Here is a 23,633-nt window from a genome sequence, read left to right as displayed (position 1 = left end):
AACAAAGCTAGTGGAGGTGATGAATTGCAGTTGAGCTATTTCAAACCCTAAAAGATGATGCTATGAAAGTGCTGCACTCAATATGCCAGAAAATCTGAAAAACTCAGCAGTGGCCACAGGACTGGAAAAGGTCAGTTTTCATTCCAATCCCAAAGAAAGGCAATGCCAAAGAATGCTCAAACTACCACACAATTGCACTCATCTCACACGCTAGTAAAGTAATGCTCAAAATTCTCCAAGCCAGGCTTCAATAGAACATGAACTGTGAACTTCCAGATGTTCAAGCTGGTTTTAGAAAAGGCAGAGGAACTAGAAATCAAAATGCCAACATCCGCTGGATCACTGAAAAAGCAAGAGAGTTCCAGAAAGATATCTACTATTACTTTATTAATGACACTAAAGCTTTTGGCAGAAAGTGACAAAGAACTAAAGGGCCTCTTGATGTAAGTGAAAAAGAAGAGTGAAAAAGTTGGCTGAAAGTTCAACATTCAGAAAACTAAGATCATGGCATCCGGTCCCATCACTTCATAGCAAATAAATGGGGAAACAATGGAAACAGTGAGAGACTTTATTTTCTTGGGCACCAAATCACTGCAGATGGTGACTGCAGCCATGAAATTAAAAGTTTCATGCTTGCTCCTTGGAAGAAAAGTTATGGCCAACCTAGACAGCATATTAAAAAGCAGAGACATTACTTTGCCAACAAAGGTCCATCTAGTCAAAGCTATGGTTTGTCCCGTAGTCATGTATGGATGTGAGAGTTGAACTAGAAAGAAAGCTTAGTGCTGAAGAATTGATGCTTTTGAACTGTGGTGCTGGAGAAGACTCTTGAGAGTCCCTTGGACTGCAAGGAGATCCAACCAGTCCATCCTGAAGGAGATCAGTCCTGAATACACATTGGAAGGACTGATGCTGAAGCTTCACCTCCAATATTTTGGCCACCTGATGTGAAAAACTGACTCATTGGAAAAGAACCTGATGCTGGGAAAGGTTGAAGGCAGGAGGAGAAGCAGACAACAGAGGATGAGATGGTTGGATGGCATCACCGACGTGATGGACATGAGTTTGAGTAGGCTCTGGGAGTTGGTGATTGACAGGGAAGCCTGGAGTGCTGCAGTCCATGGGGTTGCAAGGATTTGGAAATGACTGAGCAACTGAACTGAGATGAGGTATTTGAATAATTTTATGAAAAACATATGTGGTAGTATTTATGTAAGTTTTTTACTTTATAAGACCCTGTAAGTACTTAAAATTTAGAATACAGGAAAACAAGGCATGGCATAACTTTCCTGTAGTTTTAGCATTCAGTTAGTCTATTTATATAATTGTCAATGAATCCCTATATAATACACAGGTAAAATTTTCTGTAATAACTTTATTAAATAATATTCCACAATAGAAATGGAGAAAGAATTTTATTAGCAATTCTAGTCTGACAGAAATTTCTAATGAAGAATGTTATTTTTCCTCTGAAAATGGTATTAGTAATCACCATGAAAGTAACAAAATAAAAATACACTAGAGGAGATCTCAGAAATCATACGCTCCATTGTGATTTTAGCTACAAAGAAACTAGAACATAGACTATATCCGTGTCTTCTCCAAGCTTCACAAATATTTCATGGCAGAGCTCAGATTAAAAATAATTGATGCTTTTTCCATATGCCACTATGTAATTGCCAACAGAAAGATTGCCAATAGAAAATGACATTTCCAGATGCCAAATTTACCCACATAAATTTAGATTATAAATGAAAGAGAAAAGAACTAGAAAAATGAAATCTTTCAATTACCAATAACTGAGGTTCACGGTGTTCATCCACAGCTGGAAGTCCAGTTATTATTTCTAGCAAAACCTAAGAAGAAAGTAAAACCCATAAATATGACTCAAGACAACATATAGAAACTGGAAGGAACATGGCTCTTGATTATGAAATCGAATGAACCATCTCCACACACTGCATGCCTTTTAGGCATGAAAGTGGAAAGAACACAAGCTGTGGTCATTTCTTACCACCCTTTCTTCCCTGACACCTCAGAACTCATCCATCTCCTACGCAGTTCTTTAATACTGGCAACTTACTAAACAATCAGCCCCCCAAAATATGTGTTCTGGACATACTCTTTTTCCTGTCTTGCAGAAGATATTTCACAAGAATGATTTTCTCTGGCTTTTAGGAGAATACTATTTTCTAAACCTCAGGCATATCCTACGAACTTGTGCCTTAACTTCACAGTGTTATGACAGTAGACATCCATAAAAGAAACACATATGAGTGTAAAAGACAAAGGATTTTCCAATTCTCCAACCACTCCCACCCCACTCCTTACACCATCATAAAAGGTTATTATCAAACTGGTAGATCAGAAAATGCCACAACATATTTCCTTCAAAACATTTCCTCTTTAACATATGACACTAACATGCATACTGTAGGACACAATTTATATACTAAGTTTCATGCTAATTCATGTGGCAAAAATATTATTTCTTACAGTAATTTCAGAAATCAATTTAAAAGCCTTACAAATTCAGAGAAGTTTTTATTACTTTCTCATTTAACTAGAGGTTAAAGTGAGCAATTTACATCTTTACATATGACAGCTAAGCAACATAGGTGTATTCAAAATATTCTATTTCAATTTCACAAGTACAGCCAGAATGATTATTGTTACTAATTATATATATAGTAAAATATAATATATTACAAGTATGTGTGCATGCATGCTAAGTTGCTTCAGTTGTGTCCAACTCTTTGCGACCCCATGGACTGTAGCCCACCAGGCTCCTCTGTCCATGGGCTTCTCCAGGCAAGAACACTGGAGTGGGTTGCCATGCCCTCCTCCAGGGAATCTTCCTGACCCAGGGATCAAACCCATATCTCATACCTCCTGCACTGACAGGCAGGTTCTTTACCACTAGCACCACCAGGGAAGCCTATTACATGTATACATAAATACATACATATGAAACTTACCACACCAAAGCTGTAGATGTCAGATTTGGGTGTAATTTCTCCTCGCAAAGCTTCAGGTGCCATATAAGCTGTTGTTCCCACAATTCTGCTAGTCATGACTGTCTGGGCAAACTTCTCAGAAGCCCGTGCAAGCCCAAAGTCAGATATTTTGGCTGTAAAGTCTTCATCTAATAAGATATTTGCACTAAAAAACAGTTTTTCTTTTTCAACAAATCAAATAGTTCCTTAGGAAGGTATAACACTGTATGTATTTACAGAGTATTCTATTTTATAATACACATCATAAAAGGTTGAATTTATGTAAATAAATCTAGATTAAGGATTATAGCTAAAGAATAATAAAACTGTCTTCTTTTTTGTTTCTGTAAGGAAAATTTGAAAAAAAAAGTGAAGTAAAACTCTTCACATTAGTGATATTTTTATTATTTCACAAATAATTTATTATAGGGCAACTTTCCTCAAAGTATGCTAAAGCACCCTTCTTAATTCCTCCCCTAAAATTTCTCAATTCATTTAAAAACAAACTTCCAACCAGAGTATCTCAACTGTATCATTTCTTAGGGAGTACTCTCTCTGAAATCTTTTGAAGAGGAAAGAATATGGCTAAAAGATCTTAATTCATTTATTTTATGCATTTGCTCATACAATCAGACTTTCATTCAACAAAACTTTATTGAAGACCCGCAACGTGTTACAGTATTTAAGCTCAGTGCTGGGCATGGGGACAATCTCAGAATCTTGTCTGTGACAAAGGTATAGAAATAATTTTTTAAAATTCCTAATGGTGATATTAGGTACAAAATGCTGAGAGAACAACTGTGTGTGCAGAAGAACTGAAGAAAACTTCAAGGAGAAGGTGAAAAGTGTGTGTAGTCTTGAAGGGTTATTAGAAGTTCAGGTTACTGAGGGAAAGAAAGGCATTTGAGGCAAATGGAACAGAATGGACACAGTGATGAAAACAAAAAACATGCTCAATTTGAAGAACTGGTGTCAATGGAATGTGAGGAGAACTTGAACTTTATCCTGGAATCAAAAGAATGCCAGCTAAATGTTTCATAGTGGGGAATGATGTTATCAAACTTGAGTTTCAGAACCACAACCTGGCGGTATATTAGAGCATAGCTAAGAACTGGCACATACCAATTAAAGGATGACCAGGAGAGTTTGTAAAAAAGCAAATAAGAGATAGTGAAAATGTAAATAAAGGCTGGGGAGAAAAGGAGGTGCAAATTCTGAGGTACACTCAACAGAACCTTGTAATTTGTATGGTATGGGGAATGAGGAAGTCTTTAGCTTAGAAGATAGGATGAATACCGACTTCACTTGATTAGGAAAGAAACACAGAGAGAAGAATTTGGGTTGGAAGAGAAATGAATTTGACTTCTAACATGTTGACTTAGGAACTGCTATGGAACACTGTGGTAGGGTGATTTGGCCTGCACACACTGAAAATATAGGACTGGAGGCTAATGATATAGATTTGAGTCACCCATACGGAGGTAGCAGTTGAAGTCAACATATCCCTCAGTAAGAATATGCAGGATTAACAGAAAAGACAATGAGGTAGCAATCAATTAGAATACACATCAGTTAGAATACACATCAGTTAGAATACACCGAATAAGGGATGGAGATGGTGTATCTTCTCTTTTCTAAGGCCAATCCCTCTATGGGACTCCTTTCTACATTCTCAGGAACCTTGTTCTATAAACTATCTCACTTCTCTCTTCTGTTCTATCACATCCCTCTTCCCACAGGCATAAAAGCATGCTTTGGTCTCTGCCATTTTAAAAAAAAATTTTTTTGCTGAATAACACATTGATTTCCAGCTATCCCCCTTCATGGGCTAAATAAAAGTGTCTCATCAGACTTGTCTATACTCATATTTCACTCTCTCCTTAGTTCAGTTCAGTTCAGTCACTCAGTCATGTCCAATCTTTGCGACCCCATTAATCGCAGCACGCCAGGCCTCCCTGTCCATTACCAACTCCCGGAGTTCACTCAAACTCAACATCCATCAAGTCGGTGATACCATCCAGCCATCTCATCCTCTGCCATCCCCTTCTCCTCCTGCCCCCAATCCCTCCCAGCATCAGGGTCTTTTCCAATGAGTCGACTCTTTGCATGAGGTGGCCAAAGTATTAGAGTTTCAATGTAGCATCAGTCCTTCCGATGAACACCCAGGACTGATCTCCTTTAGGATGGACTGGTTGGACCTCCTTGCAGTCCAAGGGACTCTCGAGTCTTCTCCAGAACCACAGTTCAAAAGCATCAATTCTTCGGTGCTCAGCTTTCTTCACAGTCCAACTCTCATATCCATACATGACCACTGGAAAAACCATAGCTTTGACTAGAGGGACCTTTGTTGGCAAAGTAATGTCTCTGCTTTTCAATATGCTGTCTAGGTTGGTCATAACTTTCCTTCCAAGGAGCAAGCATCTTTTAATTTCATGGCTGCAGTCACCATCTGCAGTGATTTTGGAGCACCCCAAAAAAAGTCTGACACTGTTTCCACTGTTTCCCCATCTATTTCCCATGAAGTGATGAAACCAGATGCCATGATCTTAGCTTTCTGAACGTTGAGCTTTAATTCAACTTTTTCACTCTCCTCTTTCACTTTCATCAAGAGGCTTTTTAGTTCCTCTTCAGGTTCTGCCATAAGGGTGGTGTCATCTGCATAGCTGAGGTTATTGATATTTCTCCCAGCAATCTTCATTCCAGCTTGTGCTTAATCCAGCCCAGCGTTTCTCATGATGTACTCTGCATACAAGTTAAATAAGCAGGGTGACAATATACAGCCTTGACATACTCCTTTTCCTATTTGGAACCAGTCTTTTGTTCCATGTCCAGTTCTAACTGTTGCCCCGTAACTGTTGCTTCCTGACCTGCATATAGGTTTCTCAAGAGGCAGGTCAGGTGGTCTGGTATTCCCATCTCTTTCAGAATTTTCCACAGTTTATTGTGATCCACACAGTCAAAGGCTTTGGCATATTCAATAAAGCAGAAATAGATGTTTTTCTGGAACTCTCTTGCTTTTTCAATAATCCAACAGATACTGGCAATTTGATCTCTGGTTCCTCTGCCTTTTCTAAAACCAGCTTGAACATCTGAAATTTCACGGTTCACGTATTGCTGAAGCCTGGCTTGGAGAATTTTGAGCATTACTTTACTAGCATGTGAGATGAGTGGAATTGTGCAGTAGTTTGAGCATTCTTTGGCATTGCCTTTCTTTGGGACTGGAATGAAAACTGACATTTTCCAGTCCTGTGGCCACTGCTGAGTTTTCCAAATTTGCTGGCATATTGAGTGCAGTACTTTCGCAGCATCATCTTTCAGGATTTGAAATAGCTCAACTGGAATTCCATCACCTCTACTAGCTTTGTTCGTAGTGATGCTTTCTAAGGCCCACTTGACTTCACGTTCCAGGATGTCTGGCTCTACGTCAGTGATCATACCATCATGATTATCTGGGTTGTGAAGCTCTTTTTTGTACATTTCTTCTGTGTATTCTTGCCACCTCTTCTTAATATCTTCTGCTTCTATTAGGTCCATACCATTTCTATCCTTTATCGAGCCCATCTTTTCATGAAACTACCACCTGAATTCTGACCCAATTACTACATGGAAATAGATTTCCCAAAAGTCACTAATGACCATCATGGCACTAATCAAATGCCTCATTAAAAGTGTTTTAAAATGTGTCATTTTTCAGTCTTCATTCTGACTTCCAAAAAGCAACTGGAAATTTGGACTAATCCTTCTCAGGCAACTAACTCTCTTTGCTTGTTCTCAGGGATACCACACTCTCCTGGTTTTCAGCTTCCTTGCATACTTTCTTGGATTCCTTTTTAGACTCATTTTGTTCTACTTGGCCATTAAGTCTTAAAGTTCCTCAGAGCTAAATCTTGTAACCTTTTCCTAATCTATCTTTCTTAAAGTTAAGGTAACTATATGCTAGCTCTTCAACCTAAGTAACATAAGTAACACAGAAATTGATATCTTCCAGCATGTATGTCACACTGATTAACATCTCTACTCACTTCTGTATCTTAAAGGAACCTCTAACACAACATGTACAAAAGAGAACTCACTTTTTCCACTCCCAATCTTGTCCTCTTTCAATGCTTTCTCTGTAAATGAATCATGCCACAATCATTCCAGAATGCGGTTCTGGAAGCCATAAATCCTGCTGTCCTTCCTGACATGTTCCTCTCCCTGAATGCCACCCACCCATGCTGCAGCCAAGAGTAAGCAAGAATCTGTTCACATTTCTTCATATAAACTGTTACCACCAAATCTTCTATGACAGGCTCCAAACTATCCTTTCTTACAAATGAGTCTCTATACTCATCAAAGTGATCTTCTCAAAACTTAACTATGATGCCACATTCCTCCTTATAATTATTCAATGGCATTTGATTATACTTATGATAAAATTAAAGCTCTTATCTTGGTCTATTACGTCCTACACAGGGCTTAGCTCTCTGCCTACCTTATAATTTTATCTTATCTATCAATCACTCCTTCAATTTCTGCACTTCAGTCATTTATTTCACCTCCTGTAATCCATCATGTTCATCTGAACACTGGTCTCACAAATGTGCTTCCTTATTCCCAGAATACTCTTTTTCATATTCTATGCTGCTGCTAAGTCACTTCAGTCGTGTCCAACTTTGTGTGACCCCAAAGTCAGGAGCCCACGAGGCTCCCCTGTCCCTGGGATTCTCCAGGCAAGAACATTGGAGTGGGTTGCCATTTCCTTCTCCAATGCATGAAAGTGAAAAGTGAGAGTGAAGTCACTCAGTCGTGTCCGACTCTTGGTGATCCCATAAACTGCAGCCTACCAGGCTCCTCCATCCATGGGATTTTCCAGGCAAGAGTACTGAAGTGGGGTGCCACTGCCTTCTCCATATTCTATAGATGTCCTCAAATTGTGCTCACTCATGTCTTGTTCATTCTTTGGATCTCTGCTTAAGTATAATTTTCTCAGGGAACCTTTTTTTATACTAATTGTATAGACTATACACTAAAGTTCTACTATTATTTTGTGATTATCTGGTTGCTGACAGATGCTACAAATGCTACTGTTGCTAACTATACCATCTACAGTAACTGTCGTACAGTGGATGCTCAATTAATATTTGTTAACTAAATAAATACATAACAAGGAAGATAACTGAAATGTACTCATGAAGAATGGAAGTGATTCAAAAAAGAGTGATGATCCAGAAAATAAGAAAATAATTCTGACAAGAAGAACAGAATAACATACTGTGAAAAACAAACAAAAGAAAAACACAGGTTACTTAGGATGAGTACTAGAAATAGGTCACTGGGTTTGAAATAAGGGAGATTATAGACGTCCTTAGTGAGATGAGCTTTCATGGCATGTTTCAAGTTAAGAAGTTCATGTCACTAGTGAATAGGAACAGTGAGAGAAAATTATTCTTTAAAGACAGTTCTCCAAAAGCTTTTTAAAGGCAGCATTTACCTTTTAATATCTCTATGAATATGATGGTTTTCATGTAAATAACTGAGGCCATTAGCTGCACCCTGGGCAATCTTGCATCTCATGTTCCAAGAGAGTGGGGGAGTACCATCCTTACGAAGTAAGAAACAAACCAATTAAAAATAAAAGAGGAGAATTAAAAAGATCTATAGAAAATATATAACAGAACACTTCTTCTAAGCAACTACTGACCATATTATTACATTGCTAAGAATTTAGAACTACCATTTTTTAAGTTGTTAAACAATAATAGCTAAATAAGATCAAATGGAAGTTAGCATTTCTTATCAAACAATAAAAATATATGAGAGCATCTTCAAAGTCCAGCCTTGACTGATAATTTTACATTTTAGATTATCACCTGATAGAAAGGGAATTCCAATTGTTTAAATAACAACTGTATAGTTTTCACAAACTAGAAAAGATATTAATAGATTTTAAAAGATTTAAATAGGTTTAAAAGATTCTGTCACAGAGAAAATATTAGAATCCAACACAGAAACAGGAAGCCAAACAACCTAATAAAAAAACATCTTACCAAGCAAGACAGTCTGTCCAGCAATGAACCATTGGGCATGTAAACATATACTAAGCAGAGGTCATCTCCATCACTTGAGAAACCAAGTAATTCTACTAAGTTTTCATGTTGACACCTGTGGCAAATAATTTTCCATTCAAAATTATTACGATATATACACATACTTACCTGAAGGTTATGTTATTCAATTTAGAGCTTTAAAAGAAAAAAGAGAAAGAAATAACTATATGCAATAGAGTTGGACTGTGAAGAAGGATGAGCGCCGAAGAATTGATGCTTTTCAACTGTGGTGTTGGAGAAAACTCTTGAGAGTCCCTTAGTCTGCAAGGAGATCCAACCAGTCCATTCTGAAGGAGATCAGCCCTGGGATTTCTTTGGAAGGAATGATGCTAAAGCTGAAACTCCAGTACTTTGGCCACCTCATGCGAAGAGTTGACTCATTGGAAAAGACTCTGATGCTGGAAGGGACTGGGGGCAAGAGGAAAAGGGGATGACAGAGGATAAGATGGCTAGATGGCATCACCAACTCGATGGACATGAGTTTGAGTGAACTCCGGGAGTTGGTGATGGACAGGGAGGCCTGGCGTGCTGCAATTCATGGGGTCACAAAGAGTTGAACACGACTGAGTGACTGAACTGAACTGAGTTTCTTTATCTACTTAAGAGTAATAAGACTAAATAAAGCTTAAGTATAACAAAACTGCAGGCATCTATGGTACAGTAAGTACAAAGATATCTGGGCTCAAAGTCCTAAGTTTAAAGTACAGCTCTGCCACCTCCTGGAAATGTGACCTTTTACAAGTTAACAGACTCACTGAGCCTCAGCAACTTTCCCTGGTAAATGTGGGTAATAATGCCTATTATGTAACATAAATGCTGTGAGAATTAAATGAGCAAATATATATGAGAGCCCTCTGGCTTCCCTGGTGGCTCAGTGGTAAAGAATCAGCCTGCCAAGCAGGAGATGCAGGTTCGATCCCTAGGCTGGGAAGATCCCCTGAAGAAGCAAACGTCAGCCCACTCCAGTAATTTTTGCCTGGAGAATCCCATGGACAGAGGAGCCTGGCAGGCTACTGTTTATGGGGGTCACAAAAGAGTCAGACAGGACTTAGTGACTAAACAGCAACAAACATGAGAGCCCAGAATATATTCTATGAAGTGCAAATTAAAACAGCAAGTATTCCATTTTCCACCAAATTGGCACACTTTAAAAATGAGTAGGTAACATTTTCTGAGTTTATACTAAAAAGGCATGGGGTACTTGATTTACATGCTTTGTTTTACTTAACCCTTAAAATAACTTAGTGAAACATTTCATTATTAAAATAATTATCCCATTTTACAGATGAGAAAACAGACAAGAAATTTGGCTGAGGTCATTCTGCTAGTAAGGGCCAGAGACTGACACTTATTTTAAAAATAGCAATAATATTTAATGGTAGTGTGGTAGCAGTTGTGAAATTGCAATAAACTGCTGGTAGAAGTATGTGAAGTGAAAGTCACTCAGTTGTGTTTGACTCTTTGTGGCCCTATGGACTGTAGTCCACCAGGTTGCTCCGTCCATGGGGATTCTCCAGGCAAGAATACTGGAGTGGATTGCCATGCCCTTCTCCAGGAGATCTTCTGGACCCTGGGACTGAACCTGGGTCTCCTGCACTGCAGGCAGATTCTTTACCATCTGAGCCACCAAATTATTATAACAATTACAAAGTCATTTAGACAAATACTCAGAAAGTCTTTAAAAAGTTCGTGCATTCAGAACCAGTAATTCTTCCAGGACTGTCTCCTGATGAAAAAGGCAGATTTGCACTTAAATATTTATGTACAAAGAGATTTTAAGACATTTTAATTTGTAATACTGAAAATTAGAAACAAATATGGAAGGGTAATGGTTAAATAAAACATTTGTGTATATATGCTGGAATGTTATGCAATTAATTTTAAATGTTTCAACATGGAAAAATGCCAGACACTCATCAGGAAGCAAGTACAAAATACTAGCAATGGTTATCTCTGAGTGATATATTCAAGGGATGAATATTTTCCTGTATTTTCCAGATTATCTATTTTGAACAAGTTACTTTTAGGACTGGAGAGTGGAGGTAGGGGTAGAAAGAACAAATCTTGGACAATCTTTTTATTTTCTTCAGTGTACATTATTTTTACTGAAAAAATTAATTCCAATCTATTCTTTCTTTCTTGAAGTTAAGCAACTAGAATTGGCGATTTATAGCAATGGGTCTAATGAGAATAAATTGGTAAATACTATTAAGGATTTATTTCAAAATCGCAAGTTCTGGAGTTAGACAGATCTGGATTTGAAACCCACATATTTATGTTTAAGTGACCTTGGATAAAGTTATTTAATGTTTCTGTATTTCAGTGGGAAAAAAAAAAGTGTGTGTATGGCGGTTGTTACAACAATTGTGGTTATAACAATGGTTAATGCATTACAGTTTTTGGTCTATTGTATAGAAGGTGAAAAAGAGGAGAGTAAAAAAGCTGGCTTAAAATTCAACATTAAAAAAACTAAGATTATGGCATCTGGTCCCATCACTTCATGGCAAATAGATGGGGAAACAATGGAAACAGTGACAAACTTCATTTCTTGGGCTCCAAAATCACTGTGGACGGTGACTGAAGCCAATAAATTAAAAGATGCTCGCTTCTTGGAAGGAAAGCTATGACAAACCTAGACAGTATATTAAAAAGCAGAGACATCACTTTGATGACAAAGCTCTGTATAGTCAAAGCTATGGTTTTTCCAGTAATTATGTATGGATGTGAGAGTTAACTATAAAGAAGGCTGAGTGCTGAAGAACTGGTGCTTTCAAACTGTGGTGCTGGAGAAGACTCTTGAAAGTCCCTTGAGGGAGATCAAGCAAGGAGATCAAGCCAGCCCATCCTAAAGGAAATGAACCCTGAATATTCATTGGAAGGACTGATGCTGAAGCTGAAGCTCCAATATTTGGCCACCTAATGTGAAGAGCTGACTCACTGGAAAAGACCCTGATCTAGGAAAGATTAGGGGCAAGAGGAGAAGAAGGAAAGAGGTTGAGATTGTTGGATGGCATCACTAATGTAAAGCACATGAGTTTGAGCAAATTCAGGGAGATAGTGAAGGACAGGGAAGCCTGGTGTGCTGCAGTTCATGGGGTCGCAAAGAGTCAGACACGATTTGGCGACTGAACAACATATACTCAAGTATCAATCACTATAATTATTAGAATAAATTTCCCAATTTGTTTTTCCTTCTCTTTCTGACAATTTTCAAACATACTGAGTCAATGGCTTCTAAACATTCTTGCATATAACACTTCCCTGGTTTTTGGTTTTAACATATCAAATGGACTATTTGCCATGTATATATTAATATATAAATATGCATTTATATACACATGCATATATATACTATAATTTACCTCTCATAAATTTTGGGAACAGAAAACATGATAATGGAATCATAGTTCCATTATCAACTATTTAGATAGTTGAAATTCCATATAATAATGCCATGATTTAGAATAACAACTGCTGTTTAATCTACACACATATGAGTGAATATATGTAGCCACAGAATTGTAGAGTCAAAGTTCTGTCAAGTTCGTTAAACTATTTTAGCCTATATTTGAAAATATCACCAGTTCATGGCACACTCTGGGTAAGAAACAGGTCCTTTCTTGTTCTGCTCTCTTCCATGGTACCATACTGCCAAATTAACTTACTTTGCCATTACTTTTATTTCTTGATCAAATTGTTGTTTCAGTTCTTCAGTACTAATGTCAACCATCTAAAAATATAAAATAATATACAATATAATACCATACAATACCCAGAGGCTCCTAAAGCTAGAAGGGATACAAGAGATCATCTGTCAGATCCTGCTTTTTTAAAAATATGTAAGTCATCATTCTCCCCATTTTATAAACAACTGAGAACTAAAAATATTAGTGATTTGCTCAAGGTCTCATGGCTGGTTAACTAGAAGGAAGAAAACCATATAACTCATGTAACTACATATACTTCAGTGATTCATTGTGGGAACAAAATGAAATAATAAGAGATTTTACTGTATAAACATTCTGAAAAAAAATCAGTGTGTTAGAAAACATAAGCAATTTTTAAGGCAAAAAGAAAAACAAGATGTGCAAAAGTATTTGCAACATATATGACAAAGGGATCTTTATTATAAAAAATGCATTGTATTGATATTTTAGGATAAACAATAGATTTAAAATATAAGATATTCTAATAGAAGTGAACAAAGGGTGCAGATGAGAATTTTTAAAATTTTTATTGCAATATTTTCTAAACTTTATTTTTAAATGAGAAAAGAAAATAAGGAAGATATTTTTATAAAATTTTCTTAGAATCTTAATGTTTTAATATTGATTCTACATGGAGCACTGTGTAGAATTCAGCTTCTCTATTTTATGAATCTCCCCAAATTATGTGTATAATTGTATGTATGTGAATATAACTACATTCTTGTAGAGATAGTGTCTGTAGCTTTCAACAAAGTTTTAAATGTTAAGAACTGCCAATTTAGAATGATGTTTACTGAGAGAAAATACACAATGAAATAATGTTTCCTAAAGATTAATTTAATATTTATTATTCCCTCATAGCTCAGTTCGTAAAGAATCCGCCTGCAATGCAGGAAACCCTGGTTTGATTCCTGGGTTGGGAAGATCTCCTGGAGAAGGAAAAGGCTTCCCACTCCAGTATTCTGATCTGGATAATTCCATGAACTATACAGTCCATGGGGTCGCAAGGAGTTGGACACGACTGAGCAACTTTCACTCATTCACATACAGCACACTAGGAAACAACTCTTCCTGTAATTTTTTCTCTTCCAGAAAATATAACTTACTGCTGCAAGCTTCTTCACTGCTACAGTCCTGTTGTTCACGTAGCCTTTATACACAACTCCAAACCCTCCTTCTCCCATTTTGTTACCACCAACAGAAATGGGCCGTTCATCAAAGTTATTTGTGACATCCTTCAATTCAAAAAATGAAAAACTGTGAAAACCTGTAATGTCAATAGAATAATAAAAAGAGTGCTTCAGTAAAAAAGAAATTGATTTTCATAATTCCAGTATTTTCTCAATTTGGATATTTCATACCTATGCTAATATTTAAACTCTAATCACTTACTTTCTTTATAAAATGATCCTTTCAAACTGCGTAAATATTTACTTCTTTTTTTTTTCACAGCTTCTGTGATTGTTCATATGTCCTATTACATCTACTCACCTATAACACTAAAACAATGAAGACACCGCCTAATAAATCAGGAGGAAAACAAGACCACAGAAAAGCTATTGCCAGAGTAAATAAACAAAAGGAGAGCTTTATTTTAAAGCAGTGATGGTCTCATGACAAACTCACTAGCAGAAAGCATGTCAAATATTACTTACGTGTATCACTAAATTCTAAACTTGTATTTTCTGGACTTGAGGAGTCAGGTAGCACATAGTTTTGTTCAGGATTCTCATCAGATATCACAGATGTCCTGTCTTTGCCACAGAGGGGCTTCGGTTTCTGCTGAACTGCTACTACAGTGACTTTAGAAGGCAGTGTATTAACATTTTTGGGTACAGCATCTAACAAGTGAAATAAGATACAAGTTGTTGTTACATAAGAAGAAGTGTTCATGAAAAAGTTAAATTAGGAACTCAATTTACTTAACATTATTCCAGTTTCTGCCCATTAGCCCCCTATTTTCATAGCACTCATGAGAATTTACCTAGTAAGAATTTGTAAATTTGGATAAGGATGGGCAAGGCAGTGTTTCCAGAAAGTGGCCTGTAAGTCACTTGCAGCAGAAGCACTGAAGTACCTGTTTTAAAACACTGACCTTGAACTTAATTCAAGAATTCTGATAATGAGATCTGGAGTAAAGCCTGGGAAGTTACATGCTTATCAAGAACTCCAGGTGATTCTTATGCCTTCTGAAGGGTAAGAATTACTGGTGTAAATAGCATCAAAGGGAAAAAGTAGTTGATGGGGAAGGAAGGCAACCAGACACGAACCCACGGGAACACAATGTAAGAAATCAGAGTCCCATCAGGGTGGAAGTTGAGGATGAAAAAAAGCAAGAGCTTTTTCTCATCATTCTAAACTTCCTATTGGCATAAAACTACCTGACTTTAACTGCATGTTTAGACTGAATCCTGAAGTCTTACCAGCTCCAGGATTTTCTCAGCAGCAAGTTTGCAGCATCTGGGGTGCTTGTTAAAGAGTTGGGGAGAGTTGAAAGAATGAAGAATCTTAAAGGTAAGGTTCATCTACTCTGAGAAAAAAGTAAGAGAAGAAACATTCCTATTTCTGTCACTTGTCTTTCCATCCTAGTCACTGATATCGTAGACACACTCAGTTTACCTGGTAGCAAAAGACTTGCAGGGGCAAAAAACTCATTTTGGACCAAAATATCCACAAGATCACCAACTGTGCAATTTGTGGTGCCCCAGTCAAACAGTAACTCACACGTGGGGCTTTTTCCAATTTGCAGTAATGCTTCAAATCTCCTTAAAGCAAGTAACAGAGAAATAAGATTAGTATGTAAGCAGAGTTAACACATAAGTATTTTCCAGTACTCTTCCCTGGAAAATCCCACGGATGGAGGAGCCTGGTAGGCTGTAGTCCATGGGGTCGCGAAGAGTCGGGCACGACTAAGTGACTTCACTTTCACTTTTCGCTTTCATGCATTGGAGAAGGAAATGGCAACCCACTCCAGTGTTCTTGCCTGGAGAATCCCAGGGACAGGGGAGCCTGGTGGGCTGCCGTCTATGGGGGTCTCACAGAGTCGGACACGACTGAAGCGACTTAGCAGCAGCAGCAGGTATTATTCCCCTCAATCCCCCTCTTGTCCACAGCACTTCCTATGATTAAAAAAGAAAGGTGCAGAAAGAGAGTCAGCAAGAATTACAGAGAACAGGAAAGACAGGCAGAAGGAAGAAAAGATGCTGAAGGTGATAAGTTGACAGACACTGAGTATTTACAGTGGGCTACAGGATGCAAAACATGAACTCATATAATTCTCAAAGACATTGTGAATATCATGCTAATGTACTGAAGAGAAAGCATGAGAGGTAAGCAGTCCACAGTCACACAGCCAATAAACTTGTATCCAAACTGAGGTTCAAACTGATATCTCACTGAACACACAGCTGTGCTCTCAACATACTAAGCTACACTAGTTCCCTACATGACTTATTAACGCTGTTAGTCATATGATGTTTAATAAAGCAGGCTGCTTAAAGAAATAGAAAATACATACACTTGGAGAATTATTCCTTGGATCTTAACTATATTCCATTTCAACTGAGGGAAAAACAGATCAGGTTTTCATGAAAAATTTCTTTATATATAGTTGGTGAGAAGTTGCTGTATAACATAGGGAGCCCAGTCTGGCACTCTGTGATGACCTAGAGAGGAGGGATGGGGGAAAGGAAGGGAGGCTCAAGAGGGAGGGGATATATGTATAATTATGACTGATTTGCATTGTATGGCAGAAACCAACACAACATTGTAAAAATTAAAAAAACATAAATAAAAAAGAAAAAAACTATCAATAGTTTTGAAAGTAATATTTAAAAACCTAGAAAACTTAGCTCTCCCTGTTTTTTCCTGAAAATTTGTTTATTTCAAAAAATTTCAAACCTACAGAGAAGTTGAAAGGAAAATACCATGAGCAACCACCTAGATTCACCGAATGACCAGGTAATGTTTAACTGTGTTTATGCTTTCGCCCTCTCCCTCTTCATCCCTGTGTCTGTGTGCTCACTTTACAGAACTTAGACCAGATGTGTAGTAGAACTCTCACAGTCTAGATTTGTCCAACTAATCTCTCATGATTAAATTCAGATGAAAACCTGTTGGTAAGAACATTACTTAGATGACAATGTGTCCTTTACACCGCATCACATCGGGGGCACATAACGGCAGTCTGTACCAATACTGATGACACCAGCTGGATTACTTGGTTAAGGAGGTGTACTGCAGATTTTTTCTCTGCAAAAGCACCTTTCCCCTTTGCAATTCATAAATCATCTGTGGAATATACTTTGAAATCGTGTGGGTATCTTGTTCATCAACACCCTTTTGCCTTGGGGTTTCAGCACTCGCTAATGAGCCCTCCATAATCAATTACTCACTGGTAGTTGTAAATTGGTAATTTTCTAGTTCTCTTATTCTTTCAATATTTGCTGCCATTATTCTGTAAAGAAGAGTCTTTTCTCCTCATTCCCTCAACTATGCTTTCAGCGTTTTTTTTGTTTTTTGGCTGTGCTGTATCGCGGGGCTCAGGCTTCTCCAGTTGCAGTAAACGGGCTCTAGAGCACATGAGCTTAGTAGTTGCCGCACACATGCTTAACTACTCATGCCTGGTATGTGTGATCTTAGTTCCCCAACCAGGGATCAAACCCACGTCCCCTGCTTTGGAAGGCAGATTCTTAACCACTGGACCACCACGGAAGTCCCTTCTCCCAAGGTCTTTAAGTTAATATCAACAAACTGTCTACAAAAATGGTTTTTGAGGTTTAAATTTAAGCTTCCTCCAAATAATTTAAGATGCTCATCCTTCACATGAGAAAACATTTCCTGGAAGGACTAACATGAAAACTAAGGTTTCAGATTTTTTTTCAAGGTAATGCTGAAAGTCACAAATAAATTTATTTCCCTTTGCTTCCAGAGACATATTTTGACATGAGTTTGGGCTGAAATAACTGACAAAAACAAAATTTGTACTTATATCTCACATTGAATTAAGTAGAGACAAATAGAATGGAATTTTTCTGAAGATAGTGTTGAAAAATCCAGGGTAAGAACTAAGAAGTCGATTTACAGATGTACACATGTACAAGCAACTTTAAAACATTAATTTGAAGAATTCCCCAAATATACCATTTAAGTGAATTAGATACTCATACATGAATTTAACTGTAAAAACTTATTTGCAAGATCACAGTATTGACCTGGCTGATATATTGGAGAATGAAGCAAAAGTTGCAAAAAAAAAAAAAAAAGAGGGGGGATTTATTACTATACCTCCCTTAGAGAGAGGTTTATTTTCTGAACTGCAGCATTAGACAGTATTTGTACCTATTAATCATTCTAAATTGTGATGTAAGAATTTAAAAAGAGAAAGATTTTTATGTTACCTTATGTGAAACTGATTGTATCTATCATCACCAGATGGTTTTTTAATAGCGACTGCTAACTTCTTCCATCCTTCTTGAGGATCAATAAAATCGGACAGCTTTCTAATTAGTCCAAGACTGAGGCAGCGCACGTATGTTGATGCTGTTATGGGTTTGTTCATATTTTATTCCTAAAATATGGAAAATTCTCATTAAAATTTTACAGTAGCTTTAGTGATGACATCTATAAGCTTATACATCACACTTTGCTCTAACATAGGAAATGCTGGCAACTTATTACACTGTAATAAAGGAAAACTCCAAGGTCAAGACATTGATATTTTAGTCTTTCTCCACCTCTAAATATTAATTAAAAATTACAGGATTATTTTTTTCTGACATTAATATTTTCTAAGTGAAATTTACAAAAAGGTGCAAAAAGTGTACTTTTTCATAAAAATTCATGTAAACATATTCAGGAATCAAATGTATTATGAAAAATATTTTTCAATTTAAAATATTTTTCTCAATCTGTATTTCTTTACTAGTAAATATTTATGCAACATTCTTTGGTAGAAGTAAAAAAAAAAAAAGTCCTGAAATAATTTGTATTGCATTCAAAGATGGTCTATTCACTACCTTTTTATGTAACATGTTCTTCCATGACTCTGCCGCAATTTTTGAGTCCATCAGACTTGCCTGATGATAGTTCATTCCCTACTAAGGTGAACCCTGTGGTTTGCCACCTAACTACTCTTGAGGCAGAACTTTTATTTTCTCAGTCCCCTATTCTTCTGCTACTCCATCCTGGAGAGCTGTAGCTAGGGACAAACCTCACAATTTTTCTTGTATACCAGCACTGCTGAATATAGCTGTGGAGAACCGAGTAACTGAGCAGACTGGTGTGAATACAAATTTAGGGGACCCCTTTTCACTGGGCCTTCAACACTGCTGTTTATCCTTTCACTTGCCTTTGCTCATCTCCCTGAGTGACTATTTCACAACTTTAGCTTTCCCCATAATTTATCTGATTTCAACCTCACTCGTTCTCAGCAGGCCAGTGGCCTTTCCTTCTAATTAATCAAAACAAGTAGATTTAAATACTCTCCTATTAATTACTCTACTGCTCCCTTACATACTTTTATTTTAAAAGGGCAATATAATTAACTTGGGAGTAAAGACTAGATTCATGTGGTATGAAATTCAGATGCTACAAAGGGTAAGAAGAAAGAAGTCCTCCTGTGTCTTAGGCTCCATATTGGCAGTCTCTTCTCTGCGGCCTTCTTTGATCACATCTAGGTAGGTCCACCTACTCTCAACCTAATTATCTTTCATCACTGCACAATGTTTTGTAATCATATATTTATTTGTTTAGCTGCTTATAATGGTCTCCGCCATTAGACTATAAGCTCCATGAATTCAGAGGTAATGTTCATTTTATTCATTAATATATAACTAATTACTAGCATACCCCAGAAATTGGTATTCAGTATTACAAAGGAATGAATTTCTTGCCCATGCTAGGTGACTTATATATTTCACTTGATCTTCACAGTGACTAAGGCAGGGCTGGCATCTCTATTTCATGAAAGTAGTAAGTGAAAGTTAATTCTTGAACCCATGTCTGACTCCAAATTCATGTCATATATCCCTGTTTCTCTAATTCAATTCATTGTTCATGTCATTCTCTTTTCTAGAAAGACCAGTCATTTCTTTTCATTCATTCATACACTTAATAAAGATATATGTCAGGCTTTGCACTAAGTGATGGGAGCTACAGAGAAGAGAAAATCTTTGTTTTCAAGCTTCTCAGTCTAATGGGGGATATAACTACTTACACTCAGTATAAATGTTACAAGAAGTGTTAGCAGTGTCAATGGGGCCCAGAGGAGAAGCATCAAGGAAGGAAGTCTAAAGAGTCTGAAGTCTGAAGACAGATTTGAGTGGGTGGGTAGTTGGAAGGAATGAGAATAAACCCCAAAGGGAATTCCAGGCAGCAGGATTAGCATGGGAAAGCGTGGGTTAGGCTAAGGCCAGGAGTTCGGTATGGCTGGACCCTAGGATACGTCATTAAGCAGTAAAATATGAAGTTGGAGAGGTAGGCGGGCCAAATCATCATGCCCTTCATATACTACAATGGGAAATTCAAGTTTCATACGAAAAGGTACAGGGGAGCCACTGCATGATTTAAGGAAAGGTGGTAAGTGATCTTATTTGGTTAACTGGATTCCTCTGGATAAAACTTGAAGGGGTGCATATTAAGGAATGAAATCAGTTTGAAAACTTTATAATAATCTATAAAGGAAAGTCTTAAGAAAGCATTCAGTCAGAGAATGGAGAAGAAACAGCTTCAAAGATTTGGGAGGGAAACCACAACATTAGAAAGATGGGAAACTGAGGAAAACAAGCTGATTCCTAACTTTTTTGGCTTGGGTAATTATGTAGATGATAGAGGAAATAATATGTCCAGTTCTGCATGCGTGCTTGCTCAGAAGTTTGCAACCCTACAGACTATACTCTGCCAGGCTTCTCTGTCCACAGGATTTTTCTGGCAAGAATACTGGAGTGGGTTGCCACATGTTCAGCTCTGGTCAAAGTTAAATGTGAAATATCTACCTCTAGCACCATCTGGGAAAGCTGGCACTAAGTAGCTAAATATACAGTCTGGAGATTAGGATAGAAGTTTCGGTAAAGAATCCTCACATATGAGCATTCTCACATATTCATATATGAATAGTTGGCTGAAGCAACAAGAAATATGGGCCTGCCTTTTAGGAATATAAAGACTGTGAGGAATAAAGAGGAAAAAAAAGAAACTTTAAAAAGAGTATTGATAAGTCATGGAAGCTAAGAAAACCAGGAGAGTAGCATAGCAGAGATTTCTAGAATGGGGTATAGATTTGGTATAAAACTCCCTGAGAGATCACATAAATACTGATGGTGTGCTCAATTTGGAAACCAAAAGGCCTCTGGGTGACTTAAGAACAGTTTTGGTGGAGCAATGAGTGCATAGTAAAAATACATTTTCCAAGAAGACTTTGGGTTCTTCCACAAGCCAACTGTGACTAGCGTCAACAACTCAATTTCTCTGGACTTCGGTTTCTTCATCTGAAAACCGGAGATGGTCGTATCTAAGAGTTTCTGTACAGATTAAAAATCAAAAGATGCCTAATTCTATCAATAATAAGTGATCAAAGAAAATGTAGTGATGATTATTGCAAGGCAGAAGTTATTCTTTTGTCACATTTATAAAAAAGAAATGTGCAGAGTTTTATTTAAGCTCAATTTCAAAACAGCAGTGAAAGGCAACCAAAGGAGAGGAAGTGGAAATAAGAGGTCTGAGAACACAGCTAAGCTTTTCATGGTGACAGTCATGTTACTAAGCATAGTATCCTTAATATGCTTATAATCTTCCCAAAATACATTATTCACTCCCATGCTTTCTGCAGTAAAGTATTGTAGATAACCATTTACCTAGATCAAAAGTGGTTGTCCGTTTTTGGACAACCCAACACCATCATTATGAACAAAAGCCTGTGATACCTTCTAGACCTAATAGGTTATACAGGGCTGCCCTTCTCAAACTGGGATGTTTGCTAATATGCCATAAATCAAACACAATATATTAATACCATCCTCAAAAATCAATTTAACTTAATGGTAAGTAATTTGAAACATTTTGGATATATTTTTGAAAAACCAAAATATTATTCATTTATGAATATTTACTGAATCTCTATTTTGTACTGGATATTGATCCAGGTCCCTGGAGATAAAGCATTAGGAAAATAAGAAAAAAAATTAACTGAATTCATGGAGTGAGTGAAGTCGCTCAGTCGTGTCCAACTCTTTGTGACCCCATGGACTGTAGGAGCCTACCATGCTCCTCTGTCCATGGGATTTTCCAGGCAAGAGTGCTTATATTCTAACAGATGAAGATGGGTAATAAGCATTTACTCTACAGTACATTGTGCTGTGTTAAGTTGCTACAGTCATGTCTGACTCTTTTGTGACCCCATGGACTGTAGCCCACCAGGCTCCTCTGTCCATGGGATATTCCAGGCAAGGATACTGGAGTGGATTGCCATTCCTTCTCCAGGGGATCTTCCCAACTCAGGGACAGAACCCGAGTCTCTTATGTCTCCTGCATTAACAGGTGGGTCCTTTACCACTAGCGCCACTGGGAAGTCTTTATATGATGCCAAATGAAAAGGAAAAAAAAAAAAAAAACTGAGAAGGGGTTTTAATTTTCAATAGAGTACTCAGAGTAGGCCTCAATAAGGTGCCATGGGATTAAAGGTTTAAGGGAATGAGAAAGCTAGCTACTGGGATATCTGTGGTAAAAGTTTCTGGGCAAAAGGAATAGAGACTGTAAGGGTCTGGAACGGGCTCACTGAGGAACCACAAGGAAACAGACTGGAGAAGAGGGAGCAGGAGAGCAGAGTAGAATAGAGGGGTAATGGGGCCAGTCCCCTAAGGTCCTACTTCATTTTCATCTTCTGAGGGAGATGAGAAGACAGGGGAGATTTTTGAGAAGAGGACAGACACGCTCTATACTTAAAAGGACATCAGGGACTGCTGCGGGAAATTATTGTTGTTTAATCGCTGTTTAAATTATTGTTGAATAAAGTATATTAAAATGAGGGCAGAGAAGCAGGAAGAGATCAATTAAGTGAGTACATCAATAATCCAGGTGGGAGGTGCTTGTGGCTTACATCAGAGTGGTAGCAAAGAAGGTAGAATTCCTAGGATGATGGATATTTTCTGAGGTAGAAACCTCAGAAATTACACAGAATCCTGTATGCTACTATGAAGGGTGAGAAGTTGGCACCAAGGTTTCTGGCTTGAACAAGCTTCCTAACCTTTACAATAAGATGGAGAAGACTGTGAAAGGAGCATGTTTAGCCTGGAAGTTCAGGATTTCTGTTTGGACAGGGTTAAGCAAACGTCAAATGAACGTTTAGCATGCAAACAAAAGAAAAAAGAAATCTTAACTTTCTGACAGGTCTCTTCAAGGATTACCCCCAGAAAGGGAAAAGGCAAATCTGAATATTCTCTGCTCTCAGCTCTTTAGGCAGAGACGTTTTTGAGGCACTTGTTCAGTTGCTAAGTCCTGTCCCACTCTGCGACCCCAAATAGCCCACCAGGCTCCTCTATCCTCCACTATCTCTAGGAATTTGCTCAAATTCATGTCCAGTGAGTCGGTGATGCTATCCAATCATCTCTTCCTCTGCCACCCCTTCTTTTGCCTTCAATCTTCCCCAGCATCCCATCCTAAATGGCTAAAAGGCTTTCTGAGGTTGCTTTTCATCCCTTTGTTCCCTCTCGTTTCCAGGCTGTCGGTACCCTTTCCCCATCTGAAAACGTACTGACAATGCCGCTCCACTTTCTGTTTCCTGGAAGCCTGAGAAACCAGCTAATTAGAATCTTGTGGGGGTTCAGAATGCTTTCCACGCGGCCAGC

The 23,633-nt window shown here is 37.7% G+C and overlaps 1 protein-coding gene across 8 annotated transcripts in view; it reads right to left on the bottom strand.

Moving 5' to 3' along the window:
- Window positions 1-23,633, bottom strand: part of IRAK4 (interleukin 1 receptor associated kinase 4) — a 28,240-nt gene that overhangs the window by 4,020 nt on the left and 587 nt on the right. For 4 of the 8 annotated variants that reach the window (XR_003511195.1, XM_027542626.1, XM_027542628.1 and 1 more), the window contains exons 2-10: window positions 18,192-18,361; window positions 15,412-15,557; window positions 14,448-14,633; window positions 13,899-14,059; window positions 12,751-12,815; window positions 9,026-9,140; window positions 8,470-8,579; window positions 2,979-3,162; window positions 1,794-1,856 (exon numbers count right to left, since the gene is read on the bottom strand). Coding sequence is in view for 7 of the 8 variants with exons in the window: in XM_027542626.1 (XP_027398427.1) it covers window positions 1,794-1,856; window positions 2,979-3,162; window positions 8,470-8,579; window positions 9,026-9,140; window positions 12,751-12,815; window positions 13,899-14,059; window positions 14,448-14,633; window positions 15,412-15,557; window positions 18,192-18,352 (1,191 nt within the window). In the remaining variant the exon portion in view is untranslated. Of the gene's footprint in view, window positions 1-1,793; window positions 1,857-2,978; window positions 3,163-8,469; window positions 8,580-9,025; window positions 9,141-12,750; window positions 12,816-13,898; window positions 14,060-14,447; window positions 14,634-15,215; window positions 15,323-15,411; window positions 15,558-16,309; window positions 16,459-18,191; window positions 18,362-23,633 lie in introns of those variants that run through there. The other 4 variants (XM_027542631.1, XM_027542630.1, XM_027542629.1 and 1 more) reach the window with 4 other exon arrangements.

Source organism: Bos indicus x Bos taurus, chromosome 5 (assembly GCF_003369695.1).
Source record: "Bos indicus x Bos taurus breed Angus x Brahman F1 hybrid chromosome 5, Bos_hybrid_MaternalHap_v2.0, whole genome shotgun sequence".
NCBI lineage: Eukaryota > Metazoa > Chordata > Mammalia > Artiodactyla > Bovidae > Bos > Bos indicus x Bos taurus.
Note: the sequence above shows the minus strand (reverse complement) of the source record. Positions and strands in the feature narration are given on the sequence as shown.